The sequence below is a fragment of the Vipera berus genome (genome assembly GCF_964194415.1).
Source record: "Vipera berus genome assembly, chromosome: Z".
In the NCBI taxonomy this organism is placed as follows: Eukaryota; Metazoa; Chordata; class Lepidosauria; order Squamata; family Viperidae; genus Vipera; species Vipera berus.
In genome coordinates this window covers 120,897,988-120,921,563 of record NC_138205.1, presented here as the reverse complement: position 1 = coordinate 120,921,563, position 23,576 = coordinate 120,897,988, and the positions used below count along the sequence as shown (strand labels likewise).

General features: G+C 40.4%; 1 protein-coding gene across 2 annotated transcripts in view; it reads right to left on the bottom strand.

The window, feature by feature from the left end:
* ESYT2 (extended synaptotagmin 2) overlaps positions 1-23,576 on the bottom strand; it is a 79,181-nt gene that overhangs the window by 46,758 nt on the left and 8,847 nt on the right. For both annotated transcript variants that reach the window (XM_081344458.1, XM_081344459.1), the window contains exons 2-4: positions 6,896-6,937; positions 6,047-6,181; positions 4,265-4,341 (exon numbers count right to left, since the gene is read on the bottom strand). In XM_081344458.1, the coding sequence (XP_081200584.1) occupies positions 4,265-4,341; positions 6,047-6,181; positions 6,896-6,937 (254 nt within the window). The remainder of the gene's footprint in view (positions 1-4,264; positions 4,342-6,046; positions 6,182-6,895; positions 6,938-23,576) is intronic.

The following is a 23,576-nucleotide window of genomic DNA, read 5'->3' as shown; positions in this document are numbered from 1 at the left end:
CAAAGCCCGACTGCTTGCCTTTTATTTCATTAACATTCTCACCATTTAAAAAGTGATTGTTTTCCATACTGTGCAAAAGGGGAGAAGCAAAAGAGCTTTACTTTTAATATTAATGAATAAGAATACAACAATTACATTATCAACTAAACTTTAAGCTCTTCATCATGAGTAGCATCAAGAGTATTTGCTCATTCAGAATGCAAGGCTGATAGAGTCACTTGGCCAAAAAAAGAATGAAATGGGGAAGTACTATAGTAGTTAAAATTAGATTTATTCTTTCATCAGTCCATGCATCACTCTTAGATGACACAGTGTTTTAGTAACATCCTTCTAGCATCCTAGAAGAGTAATAGCAAATAATACAAACCTCCACACCTGCAAGAAACCTAGAGGTCTATTTATTTTATTTTATTTATTTATTTATTTTTGGGACTTATATTCCACCCTATCTCCCGAAGGACTCAGGGCGGCTAACAACAATAAAAGACAATAACACAAATGTTAAAAAAAATTAAATTAAAGCCTCAGTGATAAAATATTTAAAACATTTTTAAAAATCCCTATTGTCAGTCCAGGTCAGCCTGATGGAAAAGAAATGTTTTGAGGCCGCGACGAAAGGACCGGACATCCGGGGCCATCTGGAGCTCAAGGGGAAGTTGATTCCACAGGGCAGGCGCTCCCACAGAGAAGGCCCTCCCCCTGGGGGTCGCCAGCTGACATTGTCTAGCCGACAGCACCCTGAGGAGGCCCTCCCTGTGTGAGCGCACCGAATGATGGGAAGTCGTTCCTGGCAGCAGATACATCAGCTTTTGCTCCAACAGCACCATCAAATGCCCCAACAAATATAACACACAAATTTAGGGGCCTGTTTACATAATTTTCCTCCAATATGATAATTATACCAACTCTCACCACAATGCTCCTCTGGATTCCTTACAGCAAAAATGGGACGAACCTTGACCCACTAAGTAAATGGACACATCAGGACTCATCAGGACTTAAAACAAGGGCAAAATATTAGCGTATTTCAATGCCCACAGACCCTGAAGTATCTATTTAGAAAGAATGCAACTTTGAATCAAAACTGAGTGAGAAATTATTGAACTCGTATCAGAATGTTAATGCTTAATGTTTTTAATATTTGTTTCATGATAGTGGTTTAAGATATTTATTGTTTGTTTTGTTATAGGTTGCCCAGAGTCACTTGCTTGTGAGAAAAATGACTCTATAACTTAGACAAACAAAGAAACTAAAATCTTTCAGGCAATCTTAGAAGGTGCCAACAAACAAGAAGGTCTTTAACACATTAGAAAAAGTAATTGATAAGATGCTTATAAATCTGGCTCACATTTACCATATTTTTCGGACCATAAGACGCACTTTTCCCCCCCCCCCAAAAGTGGGGAAAAATGAGGGTGCATCTTATGGTCCAAAGATGTGGTACCCCAGGCTTCCGGCAGCGGAGGCTCCGGGATGAGCGAGATTGCCAGAACCGCGAATCGGCATTTGCTGAGAAACGCCGATCTCGCCTCCTGCGCATCCCGCTTGCTTGCAGAAAGCAAGCTGAAAGCGAACGATCGAGATTGCCAGAACCGTGAATCAGCGTTTGCTCAGAAACGCCAATCTTGTGCTTCTGCATTCTTCCTCGGTTTCAGCTTGCTTTCTGCAAGAGAAAGCCGGCCGCAGGGCTGCCTCCACGAGTGCCGCTCTAGAACGGAGAGGGGGAGGCCAGTCCCCGTTCGGCCCGCCAGCCCCAGAAGAGTTAAGTGAGCATCAGGTTTCTTGGTAAAAATGGATTTGGAAGGAAGGAAGGAAATGACAATGGGAGGGAGGGAGGGAAGGAGGAAAGGACAAAGAGGGAGGGAAGGAAGAAAGGAAGGAAAGAAGGAAGGGACAATGGGAGAGAGGGAGGGAGAGAGAGAAATAGAGAGAGGGAGAGAAAGGGAGAGAGAGAAAGAGGGAGAGAGAGAAGGAGAAAGAAAGAGGGAGGGAAATAGGGAGAGAGGAGAAAGAGGAAGGGAAATAAAGGGAGAGAGAAAGAAAGAGAAAGAGAGAGAGGGAAAGAGAGAGAAAGAGAGAGGGAGAGAGAAAGAGGGAGGGAGAGAAAGAGGGAGGGAGAAAGAGGGAGAGAGGGAGAGAGAAAGAGAGAGGGGGAGAGAGAGAAATTAAATTAGTAACATGATTGTTACCGTATTTTTTGGAGCATAAGACGCACCCAGTTTTTAGAGCAGGAAAACAAGAAAAAAAATATTCTGAACCAAATAGTACCGGTATACTAAAATATTTATTAAAATAAAGCAAAATACGGTAATGTTTAACAGCGTAAACTCAACAGTGGTGTTAAGAACCATCATCGCTTCCATTAACAAATGAGGAAAGACTTAGAGCAGGGCTTTTCAACCTTTTCACCCATTGTACCACATTTAGGATAAGGTAATGTCCGAGTACCACCAGTCGCCCAGCAAGGTGTCAAAAGCGTGACCAAAAAAAAAAAGGAAAAAAATGATAAAGTACAGGTAGTCCTCGACTTACAACAATTCGCTTAGTGACTGTTCAAAGTTACAACAGCACTGAAAAAAGTGACTTATGACCATTTTTCATACTTATGACCGTTGCAGCATCCCCAGGGTCATGTGATTTACATTTGGATACTTGGCAACCGATTCATATTTATAATGTCACGTTGTTCAAGGGTCATGTGATTGCCTTTTTCAACCTTCTGACAAGCAAAGTTAGTGGGGAAACCAGATTCAATTACCATACTTTTCAGACCATAAGACGTACTTTTTTCCCCAAAAAAGTGGGGGGGAAATGAGGGTGCGTCTTATGGTCCGAAGGTGATCCGTATGGCCAGCCCCAACCTCCGCAAGTGGAAAACAAGGGAGATTGCCAGGAGCACAAATCGACACGTGCTGAGAAATGCCAATTTCGCGCTCCTGCAATCTCCCTCGCTCCGTTTCAGCCTGCTTTCTCTTGTAGCAAGGGAAGCTGAAACGGAGCGAGAGAGATTGCAGGAGCGCGAGATCGGCCGATTCGTGTTCCTGGCAATCTCCCTCGCTCCGTTTCAGCTTGCTTTCTGCAAGAGAAAGCTGGGCCGCAGGGCCGCCTCCACAGGTACTGCTCTAACGCAGAGAGGGAAGGACAAAGAGGGAGGGAAGGAAGAAAGGAAGGAAGGAAAGAAGGGACAATGGGAGAGGCAGGGAGAGAGAGAAAGAGAGAGAGGGAGAGAAAGAGAGAGAAGGAGAAAGAAATAGGGAGGGAGAGAAAGAGGGAAAGAGAAAGAAGGAGAAAGAAAGGGAGAGAAATAGAGGGACAGAAAGAGGGAGAGGGAGAGAGAGAGGGAGAGAAAGAAAGGGAGAGAAAGAGGGAGAGACAAGGAGAAAGAAAGAGGGAGGGAGAGAGAGGGAGAGAGAGAAAGAGGGAGAAATAGAGGGAAAGAGAAAAATAGGGAAAGAGGGAGAGGGAGAGAAAGGGAGAGAGAGAAAGAGGGAGAGAAAGAAAGAGGGAGGGAGGGGGAGAGGGAAAGAAAGAGGAGAGAGAAAAATTAAATTAGTAACATGATTGTTAAGTGAATCTGGTTTCCCCACTAACTTTGCTTCTCAGAAGGTTGCAAAAGGTGATCACATGACCCTGGAACGATGTGACTATCATAAATATGAATCGATTGCCAAGCATCCAAATGTAAATCACATGACCCTGGGGATGCTGCAACGGTCATAAGTGTGAAAAATGGTCATAAGTCACTTTTTCCAGTGCTGTCGTAACTTTGAACAGTCACTAAGCGAATTGTTGTAAGTCGAGGACTACCTGTACTTTATCATTTTTTTCCTTTTTTTTGGGCCAGGGTCAAGTTTTTGACACCTTGCTGGGCGACTGGTGGTACTCAGACATTGCCTTCTCCTAAAAGTGGTACAATGGATGAAAAGGTTGAAAAGCCCTGTTTTAGTATACCAGTACTATTTGGTTCAGAAATTTTTTTTCTTGTTTTCCTGCTCTAAAAACTGGGTACGTCTTATGGTCAGGTGCGTCTTATGGTCCGAAAAATACGGTATGTTATTCTTGCTAGCTTAATTTCTGTGCAGCAATGCTTTCTTGCTTAGTGTTGCATAATGGTCCCAATTAACACATAGTGGGCTTCTTTATTTTTATAATGCGTTAAAAGGTATTTCTTTCTCCGAGAAACAAGCATTGCATCATTTTTTGCAATGAAGAACACATTTTAAGGAATTTAAGACACAGTATATGCTTATTAGGACAAGATTACCTGATTTGTAGATCCAAAATGATCTGCCTTTTATCCACATTTTCAGTATACACTTTCACACCATTAATCCTAATGGGCTGAAATAAAAAAAATCCAATTTAATAGATCAATAGGTCTGCAAGAATGATGTTAAATGTAAAACTCTTCCAGTTTATTTAAAATGCTGTATTATGTAAAAACAGATCCAGATGCTTACGGAGCTGATAATGTCAGATTGAAAGGATTACTATGAATATAAAGAATACATGTATTTTAAAAGGCAGCTCACTGGGCAAGCACTACTAAATAGCAATAGCATCAGAGAAACCAGGAAAGAAAATTTTAGTTGAAAGCTTGCAATCTAGTTTAGTTCAAATCTTGCAATCTAATTGATTTTTTTCACCTCTAATTGATTTTTTTCACCATTAATACTGACTTGAATTTAAAAAATGCTATTGCAACATTATGCTTGGCTTCATTGAGAAAGCACCAATGGAAATAATTTGCCCAGCTCTGAATTTTTTTAATATTAGTGCAAACTGCAAAAATCAAATCTCATCCTGCACATGTATCCCTTTAACTTATTCTTAATAAAAGTGCACAGTTGTTAATCACTATTAATAAATACACACACCCATATACACAAAGACACCATGATATGCAGAGCCAGGCACCCATTGCTTCAGATTCTTAAATCAACAGAGCAGAGTTGAGCAAACAAAATCTGCTCTTAGCAGAAGCTTTAGTGATTATGTGCCTGCCCTCTGAGTAAGATTTTCCAAAGGAGAATGGAGCAACATTTATTCACTATATATATTTAGACCTCCAGCATTGATGTTCAAAAACCTGAATAATCTTGTAATATGAGTAGTTTACATTTTGCAGTGCAAATACTCCTTTTATCACCATAGCAATCAAACAACTGATAAAATACAGTATCTTGCTAGATAGGAAGTATATCAATCTACTCCACCCCACCCAACCCAGCCCAAATATTTATGCAAAATTTACTGAAACTCAAAACAAACCAAGATAGATACTTGATGTAGATATAAGGCAAGGTAGACCATATAATCTAGTTCTCTTAGGCGTGCGTGCACGTGCACGCGCGCACACATGCCCGTGTGTTTGTGTAATGTGATACTGAGACTATAATTCAGGTAGTCCTCATTTATGACCACAGTCGAGCCCAAGATTTATGTTGCTAAATGAGACATTTGTTAAGTGAGTTTTGCCCCTTTTTACAACCTTTCTTGCCACAGTTGTTAAGTGAATCCCTGCAGATATTAAGTTAGTAATACAGTTTGTTAAGTGAATCTGGCTTCCCCATTGACTTTGTTTGTCAGAAGTTGCAAAAAGTGATCACATGATCCCAGGACACTGCAACTGTCATAAATACATGCTACTTGCCAAGTGTCCTAATTTTTATCACGTGACCATGGGGATGCTGCAATAGTCATAAGTTTGAAAAATGGTCATAAGTCATTTTTTTAAGTGACTTCTAACAGTCACTAAATGAACGTACATTGTAAGTCGAGGACTACATATACAGGACTCCTGTTAAACAGTAGCATTCACTAACATGAATTGTAATTCAAATAATCTGAAACAAGATTTTGGAACTAAAAAAATTATTCTTCCATCAATGATAAACATATTCAGTAAAATACACTCAGGGAATTTTCATTTTTTTTCAGGGTACCAATTTATTGCTTTTCAGTTGCTTCTGGGACAAATAAAAGCAAAGCCGTGACTTCAATACAATATCTAATGATTCGCTCTAGCTTCCAGAAAAAGGCATACCTGATGCCCTATATCAATTTTTGTGAAACTGAAAGTACTCAAGTGGCTGTTTGCTCCTTTTACTGCAGGCTCTATTGTTTCACGGAAGAGCTTCTCGATAAACTGGCAAATGAAAGGCCACATATGTTTCACTGTCTGCAAAAAAAGAAGAGACCACCAAGTTTTCAATGTTAATCCATGATCATGCCATTAGCCCCATTTCATTAAAAATATTAATTTCTGTAGAGTTAGCCTTTTATTATCATTTTACTTTAGCAACCCCTTTAACAATTATACTAGAGGAGAATTCTTAACTGAATATTCATTTACATCCAATCAGCATTAAAAGAGGGACAATAAGCAATTCAATAATTAAGTGAATTCATGTACGCAGGACATGTTATGCTCTATTTCTATTATAAAACTGTATGTGACTTTCCGAGTGTCCCCAGATTTGAAGCTAACATATTATTTTGCTAATCTTGAATTTTGCCCTGATCAAAATACCGCCTTATTGATTTAATATTTTTTTCAGTCTAATTATCCTTTCAAATAAATACATTGGTGTAGTTACTGAGAGTCAACAGCAAGTTGATGCACATAATCAAACAATCCCCTTTTCTTTTAAAATCCCACTTATATATAAAAGCTAGCAAACATTATATTACAACTACAATTTCAGAAAGATGAACTTTTTTGCATTTAGTACGACTGCTACTTAACTTTCAAGCCCAACAAAACAGCATTTGTAGCTTTTAGAAGATCCAAAACAGTATAATAAAAACCCACCAAGTAAGAAATCTATTTTACAGCTAAGACAACATTACATACTTTTACAAAAACTTCTAAACAGTAAGAGTGTCAGTTTACCTTATTTAGCCATTCTGCTCTTTCAGTATCTGGAAAGTGGACCTGGCGTAAATTAAAAACAAGTTACAAATTAAGGGAAAAAAAGTTTTGAAAAGGAAACCACAATTAACAGGAAACAAATCAGAGGAATTTGAAAATACAAAATGGCTTCAAATTTATTAGTAACCATTAATTATAATTTTCTCATCTAGCAGTGGCCATGATAATTCTGAATAAATAAGATGTTGTCTGATTTTAGCATTAATTTATATATACAGTAGATATCACTCAGCTGCTAAACCAGTGCTTCTCAAACCATAATCTAAACAACTAAGTAACCCTTTATACCTCAGGAATAAAACTAATAATTCCATAGGTATTAGGGCTGGCTAAGAAATAGAGATGCTAGTTTAATAATTAGTTTTTAATCAATATATTGCACAGACTCACAAACTTTGCTGCAAACCAATTGTCTACTGCACCTTTGCACAAGCAAATTGAGGAGCAAAAACCAGAGTCAGTTTGGATAGTCCTATTTTCCTACCCAAACCTTCTTTAAAAACATCAGTAAACCCAAATTCAGTTTGAAAACCCTTTACTGAAGTATTGACTTGATTTATTGAAAAGGTATTTTCATCAATGTAATTGGTTTATACAGGAAGACCAGGAATCATTTTCATATTTTGCCTCTTTATTAAATTCATATAATTTTACATTAATGGTAGTCCTCTACTACTCACAACAATTGGTACCGGAATTTCTGTTGCTAAGTGAGTCACGTCCAATTTTATGACCTCTTTTGCCACAGCTGTAAAGTGAATCATTACAGTTAATGAACCACACGGTTGATAAGCAAATGCATTTTTTCCCCAATTGACTTTCCTTGTCAAAAGCCAGCTGGGAAAGTCTCAGATGGTGATCATATGACTTCAGGATGCTGCATCCAATGTAAATTACATGCCAGTTGCTTAGCACCTGAATTTTGATCATGTGACCATGGGGATACTGCAACAGTTGAAATTGTGAGGACCAGTTACAAGTCACTTTTTTCAGCACTGTTGTAACTGCAAATGGTCACTAAATGATGGTTAAGTTGAGGACTAGTTGTACCTTCCAAAAAATTCAACCCTATGGAAAGTTTGACTCGTGATCTTCTAAGTATTACATCTTCAGACAATATAAAAGCATATAATGTGCTAACCACATTTCGATACTTGTCACAAGAAATTACGATTTGCTAACCATAAATAAAGGCATCTGGATGAGTGAGAAAGTCTTTGTTTATAAACCTCAGATTAACCAAATTAAGTAAAACGACAGAATAGAAATTAGCAACCCACTTCTATATTGTTGCCAAGAAAACAGTATGCGTACGTCTATACAGTTATCAGAATTAAGACAGAACTGATGGGGACTTTTCTTTGAAGGATGTATGAATGTAAGCATTATATAAATATATTAAGGTTTGATTAAAAACGCTTGCCTAAAAATATTCAGAGCCTTAGTTAAAGAACTGTAAACATATGTAATCCTTGACTTACAACCACAATTGAGCCCAACATTTCTGTTGCTAAGTGAGACAGCTTGCCCCAATTTACAACCTTTCTCCCCACAACTGTTAAGTGAATCACTGCAATTAATCATTAGTAACACAGCTGTTAAGTGAATCTGGCTTCCCCCATTGATTTTGCTTTGAAGACTGCAAAAGGTGATCACATGAACCCGGGACAATGAAACCTTCGTAAATATGAACCAGTTGCCAAGCATCCAAAATTTGATCATGTCACTATGGGGATGCTGCAATGGTCGTAAGTGTGAAAAACAGTCATAAGTCATTTTTTTCCAGTGCCATTGTAATTTTTGAACGGTCACTAAACGAGTGTTTATAAGTCGAGAACTATCTGTAATTGGGCAGGCATTTCTCAACCCTTCCTTCCTGATGAAGCATATATATAAACCAGCCTTAAAGCTGAACTAACCAGTTCAAATCCATAAACTTAAGCTAATAGTTTATCAGCATTCTGAACTTTTATGAGTTAACTGACACTCAGTAATGGCATTTTTATTGATGCTGCTGGTTCACTGCAGGGGGAAAAAAAAAGATGACTGACTCACAGTAAGAGGCTTTTAAAACGGCTTGCATATAGATTTTTTTTATTTGTTTCAAACTTGCAACGCCTTGGCTAAAAGGGTTAATGTTTATTTTTAATGTGCTTAAGTACATGCGAACTATCCATAATATATATTGGATTCTTCTAAGTATAATTATACAATATTTTATTTATACAGAAGGTTCAGTCAAATCTGATTCACCTAGCAGATATAAGCAATGTCTCCATACAACTTACATTCAGATCTATTCACTCCAAATCCAGAAAATTAAAACTTCTTTTCTGAATCCAAATAAACTCATGTTTTGACATCTCATTGCCAAAAAGAATAAGGTCTATATTGTGAGATTATAAGCAGCCATGAAACAATTGAAAGGTATATGGAAATCCTCAAATGATAATAGACAAGGAGACTGGATACATATTCAAATGTATTACAACAGAGTTGTGCAGTTAAAAACAAAAAGCATCTTACCTCTCCAAACTCTACCCCATACTACCCCATGGCCAGACCATTCTTCTAGCTCACTCAACCCCCATCCTAGCCCAATGCCTGAGCAAAGAGCCAGGTCTTCACAACCCCCTGGAAGTCTGCATCCAGTTTTGGTCACCACGATGTAAAAAAGATGTTGAGACTCTAGAAAGAGTGCAGAAAAGAGCAACAAAGAAGATTAAGGGACTGGAGGCTAAAACATATAAGGAACGGTTGCTGGAATTGGGTGTGTCTAGTAGTTTAATGAAGAAAAGGATGGGGTGGGGGGGGACATGATAGCCGTGTTCCAATATCTCAGGGGCTGCCCCCAAAGAAGAGGGAGTCAAGCTATTCTCCAAAGCGCCTGAAGGCAGGACAAGAAGCAACGGATGGAAAATAACCAAGGAGAGAAGTAACCTAGAACTAAGGAGAAATTTCCTGACAGATAGAACAATTAACCAGTGGAACAACCTGCCTCCAGAAGCTGTGAATGCTCCAACACTGGAAGTTTTTAAGAAGAGACTAGACAGCCATTTGTCTGAAATGGTATAGGGTTTCCTGCCTGAGCAGCGGGTTGGACTAGATGACCTCCAAGGTCCCTTCAAACTACCTTTTTGTCTTTTTATTATTGTTGTTGTTATATCTAAAAGGGTAAGAGATAAGAGGTAGGAGGCTGTTCCAAAGGGCTGGGGCAGCCACAGAGAAGGTGTACCTCCAAGGTCCCATCGGGTGGTAATATTTAAGGGAAGAGACCTAAAGCATGACCACCCTAGAACAGGTAAGTGCCTTCAGGGAGAAGTAGTCCTGCAACTAGCTTTGCCTCCCCCCCTCCCAATAAAGGCTAGTACTTTAAACATCTATTTTTATCAATACATTTCTTGCAATTATGTTTGATCATTTTTTCCTTGAATTGCATACTAAGATATTTAGCTTCCTTGAGCTTTCTTTTAAAAAGAATCAGAGCACAAAATTTAAATTAAAAATTAAATTTGTCTTCTATATTGTGCAATTTGTTCTCGAAATAAACTACAGATTCTCAGTTTGTAATACATGTCCAATACAAGCTAAAATGATTAACAAGTTGCTCTGGAAGACATTGTAATGGAATTAGATAATGCTTGCTTTATATGATTATGATTTAAGGGGGAAATAGAAAAAACCCTTATTATATTCACTAGAAAAAGAAGTAAATATATTTCATCCTTATAAAAACTATCACCATTATAACCCTTTTTATTGCCTGAACTTGCTAAAACGTATATTCCATTATACTGCAAGTGAGCCATCACCTTGACCAGTATGTACTTAAACCATTTTTAGAAGCCAAACAAATGCAAAGACATATAGTTTAGAGAGAAATTCAGTACCTATTTTATTTCTAAGCATATTAACAGTTCAGCTTTCAAAAAGCCTTAGTCATTAAGTAATAATTAATTTTGAATGCTAGCCTGAATGTTAAAGAAATTCATTAAAAAAGAGTATTAATATAACAAAACATTTCAGCAACTAAAACAAGTATTTAAATGAATGGAAAAAGCAACCGATAAGTATGAAGAACGAAAGTAAATAAAAATGTTATCTATTCATACACCAATGCCTCTTCTACAGATGTAAGATCTTATTTTTTAGATCAGATTTAAGAAAGCCCACTTATTTCATACAGTACAACATTGCAGCATGTATATTCAAACAAGAGTCTGGATATATCAAGCCGCTGAAACATAGTTTTAATTATCTGAAGTGTAGCCTACTACAGATATATTTTCTAGTGTAATGAAAAGGCAAACATTACACATTATCCAAGCATAAAACCCTGGTTAATCTTTCATTTACTCACAAATGGGACTACAGGGTGACCAAATTTTTTTGAAGACAACTTAATTCATGCCCTTTGTACAACATAAGAGGAAAATAAATGTAAGCAAGAAAAATGTCAGTGTTGTTTAGAATGAGTTCTAGCAAAGATTGCTTAAAGTGAGTGCCACACAGTATCAAGATTTTTATGAACTATTTCTCTGTGGAGACCAAATTTCTAAAAACCATTGCAAATGTCACTCATCATTATGTAGGACCATAGATTTTTGATCTGAAATGAGATTGCGGCATTCATTTTAAATGTAGAAAGCTTCCTAATGCCAAATCACTTTTTGTCTTCACACGATTGCTAGTAGATTCCAAAACTATAGAGCAGATTCCAAGAATATAGAACACAATATCCCACCCATCAAGCAGCCTTTTGTAGCCCACCTTTTTTAAAAAAAAAATAGTAACTTTACAGCTGCCCGAAAGACATGCTTACTAAGCAAGCTTCATCCAGCTCCTGTATTTGCACTGCTCTAACAGCACAGAACAGCTGGTTGGCATCCCAAGTAATTCTTTTCAACTCACAAGTTTTTTTAAATTTATCTATGTGACCTTTTCTCCTTGATGAGTTGTGCAGACCTGATATATAGGTACTCCTTGATTTATGACTGGTTGCTTGGAGACTGTTTGAAGTTATGAAGGACCCTCAAAAGGTACATATGACCCATTTTGAAGTTCTGATGGCACACATTTAGACCATTTTTTGATTTAAAAAATGCCCCATACCAAACAATGAATTTGCTTAATGACTGACACAAAAATGGTCATAAAACCAGGTTGGTTCTATGCATGACCTGCTTTATGACCACAACTAAAATGGGCAGGCTCCATTATGATCTTAAGTCAAAGACTACCTGTAGACCAGACATGTCAAACACAAGGCCCAGGGGCCAGATCCGGCCCGCAAAGTGGTTTCATGTGGCCCGTGAAGCCATCCTGGAAACAGTGAGGGAACGGCCCCCACTGCCTTGGCCCTGGCCCAGAGACCCTCCTTCTGCCAGAGACCCTCAGATCTGTCCCACTCCTGCCCAGGCCCCCATAGGCACCCTTGATGCAAACGATGTAGAGCTGGCCACGCCCACCCAGTAGGCCATACGCACTCTAGCCACGCCCACCCAGTAGGCCATGCCCACCCAGGCCACACCTACCCGGCCCCTTGAGGGCAACCACAATGCTGATGCAGCCCTCAATGAAATTGAGTTTGACACCCCTGCTGTAGACCATAGTCTTTTCAATCCAATCATTTTATTTTATCTGGAAATGGCAAGGATTAAAGTGGAGGTTTGAACACTCCAAAATAGGTCTTCTGTTATTGATCTGGGGGGGGGGGGTGTAATGCAATGGCTCAGTGGTTAAAGACACTAAAGACATCTTTGATACCCAAACACCACACAACGGGGTGAGCTCCCATTACTTGTCCCAGCTCCTGCTCACTTAGTAGTTCAAAAGCATGAAAATACAAGTAGATTTTTAGGTTTCACTTTGATGGGAAGGTAATAGTATAGGCATACTGGTCACATGACCGTGGAAACTGTCTTCAGAAACGCTGGCTCCCTTGGCTAAGAAATGTCAGATATGACTGGAAAGGAAACCTTTACCTTTTTACTATTGACCAGGCCCACTTCTAACATTACCTAGTTAAAGTGTAACTATGAATGCATATCATAAAAAAGACAAGAGAAATACAAAGAAATTAAAAATTTGCTAAGTTGACTAGCATTCTGCCATCAATATCTCCATTATTGTCACAGTACAATCACTCTTAAAAGTGAAGCAATCTTCAATATAGTTACTTACTCTTTCAAGATTCAATGTACGTTTGCATTCCATCCATCTCCTTGGTTTTTTTGCATAGTTTGCAGAGTTTTAAATTTTTCATGTGCACTTTTAAATTTTGAATTACCGTATATACTTGAGTATAAGCCGAATTTTTCAGCCCACTTTTTGGGCTGAAAAAATCCACTTCGGCTTATACTCCAGTGAACAAAAAAAAAGAACTTCCACCCCCCAGTTTGGAGAGCTGCTGCTTTCATCAAACATGGACGAAGGCAGCAGCTCTCCAAACGGGCTGCGGCGGTTTGGAGAGATGCGCGCGCAGCTCCGCCGCCACCTCTGCAAGCCTCCGCTGAGAGAATGGGGCGGTGGAAGCTTGCCACCCATTTTCTCGGCGAAGACTTCTTTCGGGGGATGCAGCCTCTGTCACCCCCTTCTCTCAGCTGGGCAGCTGAGAGAAGGGGGCGACAGAGGCTGGATCCCCCGAAAGAAGTCTTTGTCGCTGAGACAATGGGCGGCAAGCTTCCCCGCCCCATACTTCGCGGAGCGCTCCAACGCCTTGTTCTCTCGTCTCAGCGGAGACTTGTTTCGGGGGATCCAGCCTCTGTCACCCCCTTCTCTCAGCTGGGCAGCTGAGAGAAGGGGGCGACAGAGGCTGGATCCCCCAAAAGAAGTCTTCGTCGCTGAGAGAATGGGCGGCAAGCTTCCCCGCCCCATACTTCGCAGAGCACTCCAACGCCTTGTTCTCTTGTCTCAGCGGAGACTTGTTTCGGGGGATCCAGCCTCTGTCACCCCCTTCTCTCAGCTGGGCAGCTGAGAGAAAGGGGCGGCAGAAGCTGCATCCCCCGAAAGAAGTCTTCGCCGAGAAAATGGGCGCTGAGATTTTCTCGGCGAAGACTCACCTTCTCCCGTTCACCTTCAGCAGCTCCGCCAGGCCCGTCCAGTGCCCTGCTAGCAGAGCTTGACAAATGCAAAAGCTGCTTTGGTTAAACACTGGAAGGTTTAGTGATTAACCCACCCCACCCCACCCGGTCTTCTTGCTGTTTCTCCCCATCCTCACTCCTACCCACAGGGGCTCTCTGCCTCTTCTACTACTTCTTTTTCTTTCTTTCTTTTTTGCTGAGGTGTGCGTCTCTCTCTCTCTCTCTCTCTCTCTCTCTCTCTCTCTCTCTCTCTCTCTCTCTCTCTGTGGTGTGTTATCTCGAACCAGATGGGATGGCAAAGTCAAATGCAAATGGGGATCTTGCAGATCTTGCCCTGCCTTTCCCCCCACGGTTACCTTCTGTTCTTGATGAGCTCACGAGTGCTCAAGGACAAAATAGGGCAGGGCAGAGCCGGCAGTTAAAAATAGGATGCAGATAAAAGGAAAGGTAAGGAGGGGTTCAGGTTGAGAGGAGAGGCTGCGTAGCCTTAGTGTAACTCCTGTTTGGGCTGACTGGGTTGCCTCCGATGGGCTCTGACAGTGGAACAGAATGGAATAGAAAATATGGAATGGAATGGAACAGAACGTAGAACAGAACAGAACAGAACAGAACAGAATAGAATAGAATAGAAATATAGAAAGTGAATAGAATAGAACAGAATAGAATAGAATAGAATAGAATAGAATAGAATAGAATAGAATAGAATAGAATAGAATAGAATAGAATAGAATAGAAATATAGAAAGTGAATGGAATAGAATAGAATAGAATAGAATAGAATAGAATAGAATAGAATAGAATAGAAATAAAGAAAGTGAATAGAATAGAATAGAATAGAATAGAATAGAATAGAATAGAATAGAATAGAGAATGGTAATAAGAATAGAATAGAATAGAATAGAATACAATAGAATAGAATACAATAGAATAGAAATATAGAAAGTGAATAGAATAGAATAGAATAGAATAGAATAGAATAGAATAGAATAGAATAGAATAGAATAGAATAGAATAGAATAGAATAGTAAAAAGGTAAAGGTTCCCCCGCACATGCGTGCTAGTCGTTTCCGACTCTAGGGGCCGGTGCTCATCTCCGTTTCATAGCCGAAGAGCCAGCGTTTGTCCGAGGACGTCTCCGTGGTCATGTGGCCGGCATGACTAGACGCCAAAGGCGCACGGAACGCTGTTACCTTCCCACCGGAGTGGTCCCTATTTTTCTACTTGCATTTTTACGTGCTTTCGAACTGCTAGGTGGGCAGAAGCTGGGACGAGTAACAGGCGCTCACTCTGTTACGCGGCACTCGGGATTCGACCCGCCAAACTGCCGACCTTCTGATCGACAAGCTCAGCGTCCTAACCCACTGAGCCACCGCGTCCCTGTAGAATAGAATAGAAATATAGAAAGTGAATAGAATAGAATAGAATAGAATAGAATAGAATAGAATAGAATAGAATAGAATAGAATAGAATAGAATAGAATAGAATAGAATAGAATAGAAATATAGAAAGAGAATAGAATAGAATAAATAGAATAGAATAGAATAGAATAGAATAGAATAGAATAGAATAGAATAGAATAGAATAGAATAGAATAGAAATATAGAAAGTGAATGGAATAGAATAGAATAGAATAGAATAGAATAGAATAGAATAGAATAGAATAGAATAGAAATATAGAAAGTGAATAGAATAGAATAGAATAGAATAGAATAGAATAGAATAGAATAGAATAGAATAGAATAGAATAGAATAGAATAGAGCTGGAAGGGACCTTGGAGGTCTTCTAGTCCAGCCCCTTGCTCAAGCAGGAGGACCTATACCAGTGGTGGTGAACCTATGGAACGCCTGCCAGAGGTGGCACTCAGAGCCCTCTCTGTTGGCACGTGCGCCACCACCGCTGCCAGCAGCAGGTCCTTGTCGGTTGGTGGACTGGAAGAAAAGGGAGGGGGAAGCATTTTACATGAGTGCATGCGCGCACGGGGCCACGAGCAGGCACATGCTGCAAAGGGGGCGGGGCTAGTGCCTGCGTGATACTCACTAGCCCAGCCCCGTTCTCACGTGGTGCGGTGCCTTGTATCTGCACCCTGCGGCGCGGCGGTTGGCGTTTTTGTGCCTTGCGGTACGGTGGCCCATTTTTTGCTCCCCCTTTTTTTTCGTGCCAGAGGCGGCACTCAGAGGCGCCTCCCTGTCCCCTCCTCCGAGGGCACCAGAATGCCGATGCTGCCTTGGCACTTTGTGATAAACAAGTGGGTTTTGGCTTGCGGTTTGGGCACTCGGTCTCTAAAAGTTTCGCCACCACTGACCGATACCATCTCAGACAGGTGAATGTCCAGTCTCTTCTTAAAAACCTCCAGTGATGGAGCACTCTTGATTTCTGGTGGCAAGCTGTTCCACTGGGCAGCTGAGAGAAAGGGGCGGCAGAAGCTGCATCCCCCGAAAGAAGTCTTCGCTGAGAAAATGGGCGCTGAGACGCCTCATTCTCTCGCTCAGCGGAGACTTCTTTCGCGAGATCCAGCCTCTGCCGTGCTGCACCGAGAGAACAGCAAGCCGCCCCATTCTCTCGGCGGAGCACTCCACTGCCCCATTCTCTCGGCGGCTTGCCACCCCGTTCTCTCATCTCAGCAGAGACGTCTTTCGGGGGATCCAGCCTCCAGCTGCTGCATTTCCCAGCCTCGGCTTATACTCGAGTCAATAACTTTTTCCAGTTTTGGGGGGTAAAATTGGGGGTCTCGGCTTATACTCAAGTCGGCTTATACTCAAGTATATACGGGTACTTTTCTATTTACCTTTTTATATTCTGTAAATCACCCAGAGTTGCACTATTGGGGAGATGGGCAATGTATGAAACAAACACAAATAAATTAGCAACATATGAAACAAACAAACAAATTTGGGACCATGCCTCATGCAGGCAGGCTGAAGTACCGTATTTTCCGGCGTATAAGACGACTGGGCGTATAAGACGACCCCCCAACTTTTGAGATGATTTTCAAGATTTTTCGTCTTATACACCGGAAAATCAGCGAGCCTGGGAAGGCACGCCCTCCCCTCTCACTGTGGAGGAAGCAGGGCAGGCTGGCGTCTGGCGGAAGCCGGCAGGGCAGTCCTGCACACGTGCGCGCTCCACGGCTGTTAAGGAGCACTCCTTAGCAGCCGGGGAGTGCGCGCGTGTGCAGGACTGCCCTGCCGGCTCCCGCCCGACGCTTGCGCAGGACTGCCCTGCCGTCTCCCGCCAGACTGCCCTGCTTCATCCACAGTGAGAGGGGAGGGCGTGCCTTCCCGGGCTCGCTGATTTTCCGGCGTATAAGACGACCCCCCAACTTTTGAGATGATTTTCATGGGTTAAAAAGTCATCTTATACGCCGGAAAATACGGTAATGTGGGATGTTCATCTGGAGAATGAAGACTAAGGAAGACCTCTCAGTGTTCAGTTATAACTTACTAGCCGGAAATTTGATAGCTTTCTATGAGCTAACCATGGTTTAATACCGGTAAGTGCTGATACCTGCTGTAAAACAGGGAACAGAGATAAATTATGTGCTATCAAATTACTGTAAACTCTTAAGAATGCATGGATAGAACTTCTCCACAATTATCTATTACCAGTCTGGTCTTCAGATTTTCCATTGCCACTATCATATTGCTGGTTGTCCTCTTTCCTTCCAATTGTTTCTGAATTATATAGACTACTCAACACAATTAGCTCTTTGCATAATGTTATCATTTCTACTTTAAGGGAGAAGTCTGCACTGGTTGTTCTATGACCCATTTCCTTCCTTTCTTGGCTATCCATGTTCTGGGAAGTCTTTTCCAACACCAAAGTTCAAAACTATCAATATACTGTTTTTAGATCCTTCGTTCCAATTATATTTCCCTCTCACTATTTCCAACTTTGACATTCCTTCTTTGTTTCTTATATCCTGTAACATTATGATCTCCTGAAATGTCCAATTCTGTATCAATTTGCTGAAGTCTAAGATTTCAATATGTAACTGAATCTTTTCATCTTTTATTGATCTTTCCCATGTTCATGTTTATTATATTTTACATTCATACTACAATTCTTTCTCTGCAGTTTCATGGCAACATCAATAACTAGATATCCTAAAGTATTTAATCTAGCTATGCCATAATCCCCTTTATGTCTTCTGTGCAGTAAGAAATGATGCCTTTGCCACTATCACTAAAGCAATAATCCATGTCCAGTACAGATAGTCCTCAACTTACATCCAGAAATGAGACTGGAATTTTGATCACTAAACAATATAGTCAGAGTCATGACATGATTGGAATAGATTTTCCAACCACTTTTACCCCAGTTAAGTGAATCATGTGGCTGTTAGGAGAACCTTGCTTCCCCAGTTGAACTGTCACGTTGGAAGCTGGCTGGGAAGATCACATATCATTATAACATGATTGCAAACACTGTAACCATTGTAAATGCAAACCAGTTAACAAGCACCCAAATTGCAATCACTTGACATGGCGTGGTGTGAAGGTTGTTATTTTGAGGACAGTTCATATATAACTTTTTACGAGGCTGTCGTAACCATCATTAAATGAATGATTATAAGTTAAGGATTACCTGTATCTTTCTAGATCACTGATGTTTAACATAGGCACTGCTTCTTTATATTACCTGTCCAATATTTATTTATTTATTTTATTTTATTTTATTTTATTTTTGGGACTTATATGCCGCCCTATCTCCCGAAGGACTCAGGGCGGCTAACAACAATAAAACACAATAATACAAATGTTTAAAAAGATTAAACTAACAAGCCCCAATGATAAAATGATAAAATATTAAAAATATTCCATTTAAAAATCCCTATCGTCAGTCCAGGTCAGCCTGATGGAAGAGAAATGTTTTAAGGCCGCGACGAAAGGACCGGAGATCCAGGGCAATCCGGAGCTCAAGGGAAAGTTGATTCCACAGGGCCGGCGCTCCCACAGAGAAGGCCCTCCCCCTGGGGGTCGCCAGCTGACATTGTCTAGCTGACAGCACCCTGAGGAGGCCCTCCCTGTGTGAGCGCACCAGGCGATGGCTGAGAAGCTGAATTGAACCCACTTTGGAGAATAGCATCCTTGATGCACTCCCAGTTTTCTTCACTTACCCCTCCAACAAACACCTTCTCTACCTGCCTTCCCTAGCCAAAATGAGGCAGCACAGCAGCACTTTTGGAAGTGGGTAGAGGAAGAATAGTACAGATAGATAATTTAAAAAATACATTGTACCAGCCCTGCTAAAACATTACCCTCTCTGTCTTTGCATTTCTCCTAATATATTCAAGTGTGGATATATACATTATTTAAACTTCAATATGAGTCTGCTCATTTTTTTCTCCTTCCCTTCACCTCATTTCTCTTTTTTGGGTTAATAAGCCAAGGACAGGATTCAACTCTTTTTTCCCCATTAATCTAAATGCTACTAAAACTCTCAGTGTTGTCTGTCTGTAACCTTCAGTTAGCCAAAACAGTGGATTCTAAAGCAACCATTTTAAAAATCAAGCTACTGCAAATGTGCTAATTTTAAAAAATGTGTCCAAAATCTAAGACCCATTACTCTCTTTGAAGTGAAATTTTAAGGACCTTCAGACAAAGTCTATTCCCAAACTTGTGGACAGTGTACTACTGCTACAACTGGTCATGTGATCATAATTTCCAATGTTCCCTGTCAGTTTCCTATCAGCAGTCAATGGAAAGCTGACAGGAAATTGAAGGTCACTCCTGCCCCCACTGTTTTTGTCCACCAATGGTCATTCTGTTTATCTCTTAAGGTAAGTAAATATTGACAAAGGAAGGCCCAATGGTTAGAAGGTTATCTTGTTATATATAAACTGGTCTGATGGCTTTGCTGAATAAAAAGTATGACAATGGTGCTTTTTTATGGATAAATTTAAGAAAAGTACATTGAATTTGACATAAAAATAGAACTAGGTGGTACATTCCAAGTTATTTTTAATTTGTTGTTTTCTAGCAATTTTGTCAAAGTACTGTTTTCTTCTGCCACGCATAAAGCAGGAATACCATCATTGGCTGCAAACAAGGTGACAATTATATAATTCAACACTCATGTAACAGCTCCTCAAGGTATTCAGTCTGACAATATCACGCATCTTAACATCTCATACTAACTGTATGTTACATAAAGAATGCACAAATAAACATGATTAAAACTGTATTTGCATATTTATACCTTTGAGTATTTGAGCTCTCCTGGCATTAGTTTTGGAGATAGTAGTTAAACCTGTTCTCAAGTATGCTGTTAATTTTTTTTAATTAACACGCTACAGGACTAGATTACATTTACTCAGTTTATCTTCAGATACTGGAGTTCTTCTGCACATAACGCTTCCAAGCCATGAATTACTTATTCTGTATGCACTGACTCTAAATGTAATACCTAACTTTTCTCCGTTAAAAGACATTCTTTTCCTCTCAGTCCAGTTTCCTAATCTCTCCAGATTAGATTGCAACCTTATTCTATCACCCTAGAATGATGATGATCAGATTCCTCCAATTGTAGCTCATGTGAATCTGATATGCAGCTCATCAATCCCGATATCTGGATCATTAGTAAACATGTTGATTTGTGGCTCCAAGACATATTTCCTTGAGACGCCATTGGTTACTGCTCTCCAACTTGAGGTAGAGCAATTAATCCTGATTCTAAGTGCAGTTAGTCAGTCAATCATGGATCCACTTTACTATAATACTATCCAAATTATATTTTAACAGCTTGTTGATAAAATATTATTTGAAATCTTGACTGAAATTAAATAGATTGTATACAGTCATGGCCGAAATTGTTGGCACCCCAGAAATTTTTCCAGAAAATCAAGTATTTCTCACAGAAAAGTATTGCAGGAACACATGTTTTACTATACACAGGTTTATTCCCTTTGTGTGTATTGGAACACAACAAAAAAGGGAGGAAAAAAAGCAAATTGGACATAATGTCAAACAAAACTCCAAAAATGGGCTGGACAAAATTATTGGCACCCTTAATATTTGGTTGCACACCCTTTGGAAAAAATAACTGAAATCAGTCACTTCCTATAACCATCAATAAGCTTCTTACACCTCTCACCCGGAATTTTGGACTACTCTTCCTTTGCAAACTGCTCCAGGTCTCTCTTATTGGAAGGGCACCTTTTCCCAACAGCAATTTTAAGATTTCTCCACAGGTGTTCAATGGGATTCAGATCTGGACTCATTGCTGGCCACTTCAGAACTCTCCAGCGCTTTCTTGCCATCCATTTCTGGGTGCTTTTTGACATATGTTTGGGGTCATTGTCCTGCTGGAAGACCCAAGATCTCGGACGCAAACCCAGCTTTCTGACACTGGGCTCTACAGTGCGACCCAAAATCCTTTGGTAATCCTCAGATTTCATGATGCCTTGCACACATTCAAGGCACCCAGTGCCAGAGGCAGCAAAACAACCCCAAAACATCATTGAACCTCCACCATATTTCACTGTAGGTACTGTGTTCTTTTCTTTGTAGGCCTCATTTCGTTTTCGGTAAACAGTACAATGATGTGCTTTACCAAAAAGCTCTATCTTGGTCTCATCTGTCCACAAGATGTTTTCCCAGAAGGATTTTGGCTTACTCAAGTACATTTTGGCAAACTGTAATCTTGCTTTTTTGTCTCTGTGTCAGCAGTGGGGTCCTCCTGGGTCTCCTGCCATAGCGTTTCATTTCATTTAAATGTCGACGGATAGTTCGCGCCGACACTGATGCTCCCTGAGCCTGCAGGACAGATTGCATTCCTTTGGAACTTGTTTGGGGCTGCTTATCCACCATCCGGACTATCCTGCGTTGCAACCTTTCATCAATTTTTCTCTTCTGTCCACAACCAGGGAGATTAGCTACAGTGCCATGGGTTGCAAACTTCTTGACAATGTTGTGCACTGTGGACAAAGGCAAATCTAGATCTCTGGAGATGGACTTGTAACCTTGAGATTGTTGATATTTGTCCACAATTTTGGTTCTCAAGTCCTCAGACAGTTCTCTTCTCCTCTTTCTGTTGTCCATGCTTAGTGTGGCACACACAGAGACACAATGCAAAGACTAAGTGAACTTCTCTCCTTTTTATCTGCTTTCAGGTGTGATTTTTATATTGCCCACACCTGTTACTTGCCCCAGGTGAGTTTAAAGGAGCATCACATGCTTGAAACAATCTTGTTTATCCACAATTTTGAAAGGTTGCCAATACTTTTGTCCAGCTCATTTTTGGAGTTTTGTTTGACATTATGTCCAATTTGCTTTTTTCCCTCCCTTTTTTGTTGTGTTCCAATACACACAAAAGGAATAAACCTGTGTATAGCAAAACATGTGTTCCTGCAATACTTTTCTGTGAGAAATACTTGATTTTCTGGAAAATTTTCTGGGGTGCCAACTATTTCGGCCATGACTGTATATGGCATTGTCCTACTCCACTACTATAATGATCCTACCAAAGGAGATGATTTTTCTTCTTATATGACCTGTTTTTGACAAAACCATGATGACTTAGCAGTCAAAGCACTATTTTTACAAGTTTACAAATGATATGCTTATTATCTGCTCAACTGTTAACATCTTGCTAGATATTAATGTTAGGCTAGGTTAATAATAATAATAATAATAATAATAATAATAATAATAATAATAATAATAATAATGAGAAGGAGAAGGAGAAGGAGAAGAAGAAGAAGGAGGAGGAGGAGGAGGAGGAGGAGGAGGAGGAGGAGGAGGAGGAGGAGGAGGAGGAGGAGGAGGAGGAGGTGGTGGTTGACTCAGCCTTCCATCCTTCTGAGGTAGGTAAAATGAGGACCCAGATTGTTGGGGGCAATAAGCTGACTTTGTAATAATGCCGCTTGTGGGGGGGGGCGAAAGCCCTAATAAGCAGGCATATACATAGAATGAAGGCTATTGCTAAGCACATTGGTTTGTGTTTAAATTGTAAGCCGCCCTGAGTCTTTGGAGAAGGGCGGGATATAAATGGGATTAAATAAATAAATAAAATAAATAATAAGAAGTTGGAAGGGACCTTGGAGGTCATCTAGTCCAACCCCCTGCTCAGGCAGGAAACCTTATACCATTTCAAGCAAATGGCTCTCCAGTCTCTTCTTAAAAACCTCCAGTGTTGGAGCATTCACCACCTCTGGAGGCAGGTTGTTCCACTGGTTGATTGTTCTAACTGTCAGGAAGTTTCTCCTTAGTTCTAGGTTGCTTCTCTCCTTGACTAGTTTCCATCCGTTGCTTCTTGTCCTGCTTTCAGGTGCTTTGGAGAATAGCTTGACTCCCTCTTCTTTGTGGTAGCCCCTGAGATATTGGAACACTGCTATCATGTCACCCCTCACTCTTCTCTTCGTTAAACTACACATACCCAATTTCAGCAACCGTTCCCTATATGTTTTGGCCTCCAGCCCCCTAATCATCTTTGTTGCTCTTCTCTATACCCTTTCTAGAGTCTCGACATCTTTTTTACATCGTGGTGACCAAAACTGGATGCAGTATCCCAGGTGTGGCCTTACCAAAGCATTGTAAAGTGGTATTAGTACTTCACTTGAT